The 12,137-nt window shown below is 32.6% G+C and overlaps 2 protein-coding genes across 2 annotated transcripts; one reads left to right on the forward strand and one right to left on the reverse strand.

Annotated features, from left to right (window-relative positions):
• The first annotated feature begins 514 nt into the window (after nt 1-514).
• LOC144557796 (glycolate oxidase 1) lies at nt 515-4,666 on the forward strand. The gene is made up of 12 exons (XM_078306387.1): nt 515-862; nt 1,108-1,263; nt 1,669-1,793; nt 2,050-2,096; nt 2,343-2,420; nt 2,534-2,658; nt 2,937-3,003; nt 3,104-3,166; nt 3,275-3,344; nt 3,452-3,552; nt 3,677-3,781; nt 4,299-4,666. Exons 2-12 carry the CDS (start codon nt 1,127-1,129, stop codon nt 4,491-4,493), a joined length of 1,113 nt encoding a protein of 370 aa, XP_078162513.1. The 5' UTR covers nt 515-862; nt 1,108-1,126; the 3' UTR covers nt 4,494-4,666.
• Nucleotides 4,667-10,503: 5,837 nt separating this feature from the next.
• On the reverse strand, nt 10,504-12,088 carry JAZ8 (jasmonate-zim-domain protein 8). Its single transcript, XM_078307218.1, has 3 exons — nt 11,917-12,088; nt 11,714-11,807; nt 10,504-10,873 (listed from the first exon to the last, which is right to left on the reverse strand). Exons 1-3 carry the CDS (start codon nt 12,024-12,026, stop codon nt 10,610-10,612), a joined length of 468 nt encoding a protein of 155 aa, XP_078163344.1. The 5' UTR covers nt 12,027-12,088; the 3' UTR covers nt 10,504-10,609.
• Nucleotides 12,089-12,137: the final 49 nt, after the last annotated feature.

The raw sequence follows: 12,137 nt of genomic DNA on the forward strand, positions 1-12,137 counted from the left end.
TTTCATTATTTTTTTAACTATTACTCGTACTAGTTACTACAGTATATTATGTTGAGTCTATCAAATTTCTAGTATTATTCTACATATTGTCAAAGGAACAATTTGTTCCTATTTATCTTCGAAAGAGTGGCATAGCCTTTTTGCACTCTATTTCGTTTTGTTTAATTACATTTGGCATTTGGCAACTCTTCTTTGTGCAATAATTTCGCTTTCCTGTTCGTTGGAGCTTACCAAACAATACCATAATTATCTTAACGGTATTGTAAGAAATAAATTGTAAGCTTAATGGGGCTCTTACACCTACTTGTTACTTGACAAAGAATGCCCATTGCCATTTATCCTAAATACGTTTCGTTGCTCGGCGACACATGGCCCAATCGCCTCCTCTAATTAGTTCCTTTGTCATCTCTTACTAATTTTATCTTTAGAAAAAAAAAATATACCAGATTTTTTTTGCGACTCCAGTATTAGATAATGACTTTCTAAAAATAAAAAGGATAGGAAAAAACGGCGAGGTGTGTGACGCTAGCGGATGAGGAAGCTGTGTAGGAGAGAGGAGCCATCTTTCCCACCTCGAATTGCTCATCCATAACTGACTTCTTCCCCTCTTTTTTTCCCCTATTCTCTCTTTCTATACAGTTATTAATAAAATAAATAGATAGAAACAGAGAAATAAATCAACGTCGTCATTATCCACCTTTTGTCTTCACGTAGAAAATCGATTCGTTTCTATTATTTTCTTGTGAACTAACGAAGCCACACAAGCCATATCCCCTTTATATTTCTTCACTAATTCTCACCACTCCCTCCATTTCCACTTCATTCAATTCTCGCTCCCTTCTCTTTCTCCTCAGACATCAAGGTAACTCTACTCATCTCTCTTTTGCCTTAAAACCCTCCTTTTTCTTGCTTCTTCCAATTACCTTGCATTGATTTAATTTCAATTAAATTCTTCCAACTTAAGAGGAATTTGGTTAATTCTACTCTGCATGCATTTGAATTCATGTCCACATCAATTATCTTTTGCATATTTGCGGAAGCTCATATGGAATTTTGTTATTTAATTTACTGTTGACCGATAAAGATTCAAATTTTATTTTTATAAAGGAGATAAAAAGTTATCAAGATGGAGATAACAAATGTGACGGAGTATGAGGCCATAGCAAGGCAGAAGCTGCCGAAGATGGCTTTCGACTACTATGCATCAGGTGCAGAGGATCAGTGGACTCTCAAAGAGAACCGCGAGGCCTTCTCACGCATTTTGTACGATTCATTGAGTTGCCTAATTCATCTATTATAGTTCATTTGATATTTTGATTTTCATAACTTGAATACATAGAGCTGGAAGTGATTAGAGAATTTGTAAACTCAAGTCTAATTATTAGATACATAAAATAGGCTAGTAAGAAGTATATCATAGATATTCAAAATTTTGAAAATATAACAAATATTGAGTTAGCAACTCTAGAAAGGTACATCACCTTAACATTCAATTTGAAGAGGCAACAGAAAGAAAAAGAACAATTCTATGTAAACTTTATACTACAGTAAGCAGGGCAGGCAGCCTCACAATTAAACACTGACAGTTATTTATGTTACAATTATCAAATGAACTTTCCTTTCCTTAGTTTTGATTTCTTATTTTCATGATATGCTGATGTTTTGAAGGTTCCGTCCACGCATACTGATAGATGTGTCAAGAATTGACATGACCACAACTGTTCTCGGCTTCAAAATTTCAATGCCTATCATGGTGGCCCCCACTGCATTTCAAAAGATGGCCCACCCAGAAGGTAATACCACCTACCAGATGGGCTTTACTTGGTATGGACAGTATGTCTTGGTATTATAGTATCTTGGTAGATTGATATGGATGATGTCATAATGGACATTGCACTGCAATTGAATGGAATTAGGATAACCAAGTTAATAGCATGAGATTAGCTCATGTTGTAGTCTTTTCATGGGTGTATTTCTGACAGCAGTATGTCGTGAGAAATAATATGCAACTGATAAAATCTTAATTGATTTGATTTCATTTTGCTTCAGGTGAATATGCAACTGCACGAGCTGCATCAGCAGCCGGCACCATCATGGTTTGTTCCCAAAGTTTCTCAAATATACTCCATAAATTTGTTAAGATCTTTTCTACCTAGTTAGTATGATATCAGTACCAGAGTTGTTCTGTGAAGATAGCTCTATGTTCATTCAACATTTGTTATGCTATTTACATAATACTTTCCAAATTAACTCTCACAAATTCAACTTGATAACTCGATAATTTTCTTTCTCCTTTTCATTTTAAATAAATTAAAACGGTTGTTTATATAATTATTTCACAGACACTGTCATCTTGGGCAACATCAAGTGTGGAAGAGGTTGCTTCAACTGGACCTGGGATTAGGTTCTTCCAGCTTTATGTGAGCTCTATAAATATTTTTTTATTCCTTTCTCTATATTAAATTTAGTTTCATTACTGATGAGATCTCTAGGAAATAACCATAACATGTGTTGTAAATATAACTTTCTATAGGTGTACAAGGACAGGAATGTAGTGGCACAACTGGTAAGGAGAGCTGAGAGAGCTGGTTTCAAGGCCATTGCCCTTACTGTAGACACCCCTCGACTTGGCCGTCGTGAATCTGATATTAAGAACCGGTATAATACTTTACTCTTTCTTTCTCGACTTGTGCATGCAATTTACTCTCAGGATTATTTGTAAATAGTGGTGAAATCTAGAGGATAAAACAAGCAGGGTCGTAAAATTTTATCTCTACCTTGGTTATTCTATGCTAAAGCGAAGGCATTTTACATTTTATGCTTAATTTTATTTATATCAACTCCAAAGAAAATAAGGGTTATAAAGTTATTATAGATTTCTCCTCTTTGCAGAAGTCTACGCACTTACAATTTCAAAATGATACAAAATTTTACAGATTTGTCCTGCCTCCTCATCTGACACTGAAAAACTTTGACGGTTTGGACCTAGGGAAAATGGATAAGGTGAATAAAGTTATTTTAATAATTGAATTTGACTTTGACTTTGAATTTTTTTTTTTTTTTTTTACAACTTAATTTTGACTTGCTATGGTGCATGATGCAGAGTAATGACTCCGGTCTCGCATCCTATGTCGCTGGGCAAATTGACCGTACTTTGAGCTGGAAGGTTGTGTCAAATCAATACAAATCTTTGCACTTATAATCATTAATAAAAATTATATGAAGATAAATCAATAAATGTATTCTTCTCATTTTTGTATTTTTATATGTACAGGATGTGAAGTGGCTTCAGACTATCACTTCAATGCCAATTTTGGTCAAAGGTGTTCTAACTGCTGAAGACGGTAAATGTTCCTCTCTTTTTTTTTTCCTTTTGTGAAAATTTATATTCAGTTAGTATATTAACATGTTTCTTTATATACTTATTTCTTCTATTTGTTTAATATTTTAGCTCATTTGGCCGTTCAATCTGGTGCTGCTGGTATTATCGTCTCCAACCACGGTGCACGTCAATTGGACTATGTCCCTGCAACAATCTCGGCTCTAGAGGAGGTATGTTCTTTTCATTTATTGGAAGTAATTTTCAACGGAAGAAAAAGTTAAATTTCATGGGCTAGAAGTTTTTGGCTTTATTTGGGGCAAGACTACAAAATTTCTTGGTACATGAAATGTACAGGTTGTAAAAGCCGCTCGAGGAAGAATTCCAGTGTTTCTAGATGGTGGGGTTCGGCGTGGGACTGATGTCTTTAAGGCTCTTGCTTTGGGCGCCTCTGGCATTTTTGTAAGTTACCTTGATTTTTCTCTGTAACAAGAGGTGACAAGCTGGTTCAGCATTCCAGGTTACTGTTTAAAATTCTATTGTGTATTTAGGTTATTACCATGACATAAATGATTTGGAATCGGGTTTGTAACATCTTTTATGTTATCTCAGGTATCTTGCTTGGTGTAAAATATATGTGCTTTGGGTTCAGGTTGGATCATGTTCAGTCTAGTAACGGCAGTTGGTTTAAGAATAAAAAATGCTAGCAGCTTGTATTTGTATCTGTATCCTCAAAATAGTACTAGGATATGGATGCAGTTTAGTCATTATCCATCCGTATCCAACCCGTTTACGTTCCTACTTTGTGAGCTGGTATTTCAGTTTAGGCAGGCTTGTCATCTCTATCTACACAGTTTATAAAAAAGTTGCCGGTATCAGGGTTCTAGATGAGTTATATCTTAATTATAACTGTATTCATTTGTGTATAACTATTTGGTACCTTAACTTCCTCTTGTTATTCTACATTTTTTGTTTGTAGATTGGGAGGCCAGTTGTGTATTCTCTGGCAGCAGAGGGAGAGGCAGGAGTGAGAAAAGTGCTCCAAATGCTTCGTGAAGAGTTCGAACTAACCATGGCACTTAGCGGGTGCACTTCACTAAAGGAAATAACCCGCAATCACATTGTGACTGACACCGACCGGTTCAGCCCCTCGTCCATCATGCCTAGGCTATAAATCAACTTTTCCTTGCAGAGAAGCAAAGGGAGTTGCTAAATTTGAAGAATCCATTGTTTCCATGGGAAGTTGAAATGGGTTGTTCTCCGAAGAGTATTTCGGTTTATAAGATGTTATGTGATGATGATAATGATACTGTGATATTTCTATTAATTGTGGACTTTTTTGGTTCTTCATCCGCTGTATATTCTTTCTGTTTGTCTGATACCTGAATCAGAGCATGAAATTAATGTCATATAGTAAGCATTTCTATTATTTATCATTAGAAATGCATAACTAGTCTAAGGTTGATCAAAACATTTATGTTCTGTCATATGAAGAAATAATATAGGAGCACCTACATTTGATGAGCAGAAACTTGAATGATTTTTCCATCAATAGATACAAGAGAAGCTGGGAAGGATCAAAGAGTTGTGCTTTGTACCGTAGCGGTATTGTTAATAATTAAAAATCTAAATTTTAAATATGACTTCTAGGGTGTAAACGGATACGGATAATTCGCTCCGTATTCGCTATGTATCCAGAGATTATCCAAATCAGTTTAATATAATTGTGGATACAGATACGGATATGGATAATTTTATGAAGGTGAATATCTGTATCTGCATCTACAATTATCTGAATCTGAAATTTCTCCCAACCGGCTTTGACTTTACTACTCTAGATAGAAGTTATATAATTATTACATATTCATTTCAGTCTTGGTTGTGAGATAAATGATAATACGTCTTGGTTTTCAATTTCTTTCTTTTTCATTGGTGATGGTGCTATAATAGCGCTATTTTCTTTCCTTTTTACCTCTATTTTTTCACTCTCCATTCTTTTTCATTTAAGACTTTAGCCTATGAATAAAGTTGTAGCCATTGTTTCAATTATTTTCCATTCAAGACTCTTCATTTCTTAAATTGGTTTTAGCCATTATTTCAAGACAACAACAAGACAATCTTTTGTATCTTAAAGTGTATAACTCAATTATCCGACAATTATTTGTTTTGTATCCGTATTTGTAGATTATTAATTCGCTCTGTATCCATATTCGTTTAAGGCAAATTTAGTTTTGAATTTTAATATTCATTTACTATCCGTATATGTATCCTTATCCGCTCTGTTTACACCCCTAATGACTTCATATCGTTGATTGTGTTATACCCCACGAATACCAGAACAATGTAAAAATGTAACATTTGTGAATTATTTAAATAATATTTAGATTTCAAAATACCAATGAATAATTTTCAGTTTGCCCAATCAACAGTACGCAAGTTTTCTGATTATATACAACTTCATTCAAGTATTAGCAGGTGGGGCACTTGCCCCCTACCAGATATACTTGTAAAATTATATTTCTGTTTTCGTACTTACAACCAGAAATAATTGTAAACATGCATTTACAATTCAAATAATTAGAAAATTATATCTCATCCTAATTTTCTTTGCCTCACCCTATCATGCATCTGGAATATTCTCCCCTGATTTCACTTTAGTATATCTTATCTTAATAACTTGGACTCCCCTGATTTTAAATGGGTAGTAAACTCTTCTGGATGACACAAGAATAGAGGCTATTCAAGAATAATAGCTATTTAGAATAGCAATGTGTATCCAAACAACATTTTTGTTATTCGGAATAGCTATAATAGTTGCTATTCTCTATTCCTTGTAAATGTTAGAATAACTACTATTCAAAAATGTGAAGAGAGAAAAAAATGCTTCCTTTTCGGATTGCCGCCAGCACAATCCCAAAATGACAAGTTTGACACCGCTTCTGCTATCTCCACGTCGTGACAATTCGTTTGAAATTCCACTTGCCTATCTTTCCTCTTAATTAGCATCTTGTTAACACTCTTCTTTATTAGTTGCAGCTATTCACTATTCCACAGGTACAATCCAAACAATATTTTTACTATTCCGAATAGCACCATTTTCACACTAATCTGAAACTCACTATTTTTTCTCTATTCTCACTTACTATTCTAATTATTTTAACTTTCATCCAAACATACCCGGATTATATTTCATTGAGAATATGTTGTGTTGCAATTGGGGATTTGGATGCATGACCAATAGATATACACAGACACATTAATATAGATCAAATGGGAGATAATTTTCAATTTGGTTTCATGCACAGGCATTTCAGCCAATTAAACCGTCTTTAATTAATTAAATACATTTCGGTCCAAAGGCTGTATTTGGATCAACTGTAGACATGTATATAAAAAATTGCAAAATGAGTCGACAGCAATAATTAAGTGGAATATATATATATATATTTTTTTAAAACAACAAATAACATGACAGCTAGCAGTTAGTATCTGAAATGAAAAAAACATGACTTCATTTGTGGAACTCGTGGAATACTTTTTTAATTATGATATGTTTAAAAGTCGTCGTATTTATTATAATATGACAATTACGTATAGTCGTATATCATAAATCATCAATGTTAACATTTGTTTATTGGTCATGAAACGGATGCCTATTTATATATGATATACGTACACTGCAAGTTTGCAACTGCTTGTTTACTCGAGCATCACTTGTAAGTATACTATTATAATGTAACGTCACCGTTAAAAAGAACCACATGAAATTCATGTATTGAATCTTTTGGTTTCTTTTTCATTTTTTTCCTGACAAGGACCGAAAGGTGTGTGCATCTCGATCTCGATCTATTCTCATTAATTTCGATGAAATTAACCAACGTGCTCGGACTCTACATCTGAAAAAGGAGATACCAATGAGGTGGTGATAGAGCACATCCCCATCACAAAGTTTGTGTGCTTCCCACTCAATCAACACATTTTTTTTTAGTTATACCACATTAATTATATAGTCTCTTTTGATTTAAAATCTGTAATAGAACCCACATAAATAAAAATATAATCCAATTTTTGTGCTCTAGTAGTATGTTTCGATTCCCAAGATTTTTGAAGTTCAAACATTATAATATAAAAGATTTTTGAAGTTTCGATTCCTTAGAAAAATATTTACATCTTCCAGGAGTACCTGCTTAACCCAATATTAACTCAATTAATCTAGGTACAGAATAAAACCATCCAACTGTATAATATATAAACTTTTATATATTATATTGCAATTATATCGAAGTGTTAGTTATAGTTTATTTGTTAATAAATATGTAGAATGTACTGATAGTATAATTTTATAGTTCCCGCATTGTTCACACTAATTAATAAAAAGGTTCATATATACTTTATTTGTAGTAAATAATTCATAGTTAACAATTTATTCTTGACACTTATTAATACATAAGTTGAATATAATAATTAATACATGTCTCCTGCTATATTTGCTTTGTTGAGTAAATGGTTACATTTATTAATACATGATTTGAATAAACTAATTATTTTAAAGTTAATGATGAAAAAAAATATTTTAAAGTTAGATAATTTTTCTTAAAATAAAAAAGGCTTATATGAAAAAAATATATATTTTCTTTGTCGTTGCTTCGAATACTGTCATATTTGCTATATTTTTTAAGTCATCATTACCATCCGTGGCAGAATATCAATGTTTTTTAATAAAATAATAATAAATAACTAGAGAAAATCTCAAAATATCTCTCGGCTCTCGCTCTCTCTGTTAGAAGGTTGGTTGACACCACGACAGTGGAGACACGTGTCGCACTTCTATTAGCCAGCGAGTATTAGACGAAAAGAGAACTACGCAACAGAAAGCAATTTAATTTCTATAGTTTAATTCAGTACAGTCATTAGCGGACTCACTGTGGATCGGGATAGCCACTTGTTTAAGTTTGGATTTGAAAATTCAGTGATATTTTATAGTTGTAGCTACTTTAAACTAAAACGATGTCTACTTCTAAATTTAATTTACTGTCAAGTAGAAAAAAAATTATGTGGATGTCAGTCCAAACCAATTCGCATAAAAGAATTAAAGAAAAAAGATGTAGTCCGATTCACTACTTCATTTAGAAAAATTATTGATTCATAGGAGAAAAAAAAGATATCTTATAAAAGATCTAAATATATATCATGTCGTAACCAGTCATGTCATGACTTGAATTACATGACGTACTGTGACTAAATTTGGAAGGATGGTCATGGTACATGAATGGTCACAACACGTTAGTCACACCATGACCAAGACATGTCGTGACCACACGTGACGTATCCAAATGTGACAGATCATGTTTAACTATTTTTTTCAAGGTTCTAAATAGCGCGCTATATCATTTTCGGACAACAAAAACTATGGCGCCGTCGGCGCTATAGCGCGCTATTCCATGCTATAGCGGTGCAATTTGAGCATAGCGCCGTTTTGTTAGTCAGTCCGCTATGACGCGATAAACACTATTTAAACCTTCAATTTATTTTTTTCATTATTTAGGTTAGTTTGATCGAAATCTAACAGTCCTAATTACATGTGACCATGTGCCGTGCCGTGACCAAATCTTTCATGTGACGTGTTGTGTCATGCCACGTCGCACACAAGTCATAACACGTGATCGGTACACATGCAATATTATGCCGTGATAAAACCGTATTATGTTATGACTGAACCGTGTCGTGACGTATTTGATCGCGTCGTGAATTTTTTAGATATTTATCTGTTTTCTGCTCTTAATCGTCAGAGGAAAAAAAAAATTACTGTTATTAGTATTTTATGGCTTCTGAGCAGAATCCAAAATCCGTCCAGAGTACAGTACAGCTTAGCATGCATATAATATTTAGAAATGACCGATAGATGAAAAGAAAAAAAAATCAAGTCAAAAAAATTACTCACCAATAAAGGGTAGTATTAGTAAAACAATCAAAATATTCTACGCCCTCACAGTCAAAGTACATTGGTCAAAAAAATAAAAGAATATCAAAAGCGCATTATCTTATATCACGTGGTCAATTTGATGAGGAATCTTGTACAAATCAATGTCATTTGATTAAAATATGTTCCTTCCAGATACAATTTGTCAAGTTGAACCTTGCTAGTTGTGCCTCCTCGGTGCTTTTCTTGTTGTCCCTATATAATAGTAAATTAATCCAGAAAGAAAACTTCATATAAAAGTATGTATTTCTTCCTCTAAATTTTATAATATCATATTTATCATTTCGAATTTTAAAACCTCCCATATTTACTCAATATGTTGATTTAGGATAGAACTAGAGTGTTCTTAAGTTCATCAAATTCCTTAGTGAATTCAAGTCTAAAACTCATCAAATTGATTTCAAATGACAAATCCAATCCGTTGAAACCCATCTACCTTACGAGTGATGTGAAAATTTTAAACATTCGAATTTAGTATAAAGTCAACCGGTCAAAATTAGAAGGTTAATAAATTAATTTTAATGCATTCATTTTCTGAACGTTTTTTTGACCGCTTGACTTTATACTAAATTAATTTGAATGTTTAAAATTTTCATATATAGATGCATCACTCGTAAAATAGGCGGATTTCAACGGTTCATATTCGTCATTTAAAGCCGATTTGATGGATTTTAGATTTGAATTCACCAAAGAACTTGGTGAACTTAAGAACACCCTAGTTCTACTCGTTGATTTATATATTAGAACTCATTTTAAATTTATATAGTACAAATTTTATCTTTTATTAGAAAATTAAAAATATGCAGTCTATGTAAAATAAATGCTTTGTCTTCTAAACTGATTGGTTTTCAAGGCTTAATGATTTATTTCTCCACTTGTGACGTATACACTGCGACATTTAGGCAAATACTTATGTTTGCCCCATAAGTAAGAATATGAACCATTAATTTGCTTTCAAAACAGACCAATTGGAAGACTATAAATTTCTCTTAAACATGTTATATTTTTTATTTTTTATTTTTTATATAGGATAAAATGAGTTTTAATAATAAAAAATCAATAAATTAGATAAATTTGTGAGTATTTGAAATCTAGAAGGATAAATATGAAGTTTTGAGGGATATATATGAAATTTCCCTAAACTAGAGCTACAAATATTTACAATTATGAGTTCTAATAGCTACTTCAAACCAAAAAAAAAAAAAATTTGAAAAATAAACAAAAAGTTCAAATGATAGCATATCTTAGCCAATCCAACAAGCCAATTTTAAAGAATATATAAACAAGTTAATTAATGTAGAATGCAACTATTAATTAGATCTACTATATGGGGAGGCAGAAGCTATTCTTGTTCTTCTTTTTTGGAGAAATCTCTGCAACGATTGCTTCATTGAGTGCCCCTGATTCAGCATCTGAGAAGAATTTGAATGAAACTGAGACAAATCTTGAAAAGAACCGTTGTTCCTTTTTCCCTCTGGCAAAAATTGTAGCGGGTAGATGTTTGTACGCTCCTTTAATTCCTTGCTTCTTCCTTTCTCCATCTCTCTCTTTGCCATAGAAATTATGGCTCTTCCCTGCGCAAGAACAAAGTTGAAAGCTATATATTATTAAATTAGCTGAGGTGTTAACTGTACTGTAACATAAATTGAATAAAAAATAGCTTTCAGCTTTTATTTTTGGCTAGCTAGGACCACAAAAGATCCTCCTGATAAAAAAAATGCAATAAACAATGTCTTATAATGAAAAATCAATGTTTCCACTATTCATTAAATGGTCTCCTTGTTAAACTTTTTTTCTCTGTGAATCCAATTAATTAAGATCTGTTTGAAGTTTGATATGCAAGTAAATGAAAAATAAAAAATAAAGAAAAATAGCAGAATAAAACACAGCTTAATTTCTTTACATTATTTTCTCCAAAGTTTTTCACAAAAATATGAAAATTTGAATCCTAAAATATATTTTTCATATATTATCAGTATCAGCTTTTCTAGACATATAGGAACCCTTAATTAGTGGACTCTTATGATCAAGGTCATAGGCAATCAGGCCAACAGCTCCTCAAAGTAAACAAACCATTTTGGAAATCAACTTAATTAAGCTGACCACCGACAAAGAGTGCAAATTGTATTTTTGTACTCTTACCTTTGAATGAATGAACAAGCTACATGAACTGTTCAAAATGGCAACAACATATTTATAATCTCTTCAAGATGATCGCTCAATATGTCTTATTTCTGTATAGTAATCTTCTTATAGTTCTGATTAATTGTAAATTATGACTTCTAATTATGTAATCTATATATATTGTTTGTTTATAACAAAATAACAAACTTTTGATAGGTTGTGCATTGTCATAAGAAATCGTGCATGCAACCATAATATAAAGAATCGTTTCAGATAATTAAATATCATACCTGACTCTCTGTGACATTGCTTGTGCACATCTGACCATTATAGAAGATTGTAAGAGTTCTCTTCTGACTTGCCTTTCCATTGCATATCTCATCCCTACATACGCACATCCAATACATTTTCTTAATTACGAGCAATTGATATGCTTCTAAATGTATCTTTTGCATGAACTTATAACTCAAACCATCAAACAAAATTTGCTTACCTGGTGTTAGTTGCATGTTTTTCTGAGCTGCTGGTGGATTCAGTGTACTGGGAATCATGGCCGGTATGAAGAGCTAGGCTGAGCTCTGGATCGAGATCAAATCCAACCATTGCTATTTTCAGGTTCAAGTTTCTATAGTTTTCTCTTTTGCTTTTGCTGTTAGCAATTGTTAGGTGTGCAAGGTACTGGGAATAAGACAGAGAGAGAGAGCAATATGTTCT

This window comes from Carex rostrata, chromosome 8 (genome assembly GCF_964058835.1).
Source record: "Carex rostrata chromosome 8, lpCarRost1.2, whole genome shotgun sequence".
In the NCBI taxonomy this organism is placed as follows: Eukaryota; Viridiplantae; Streptophyta; class Magnoliopsida; order Poales; family Cyperaceae; genus Carex; species Carex rostrata.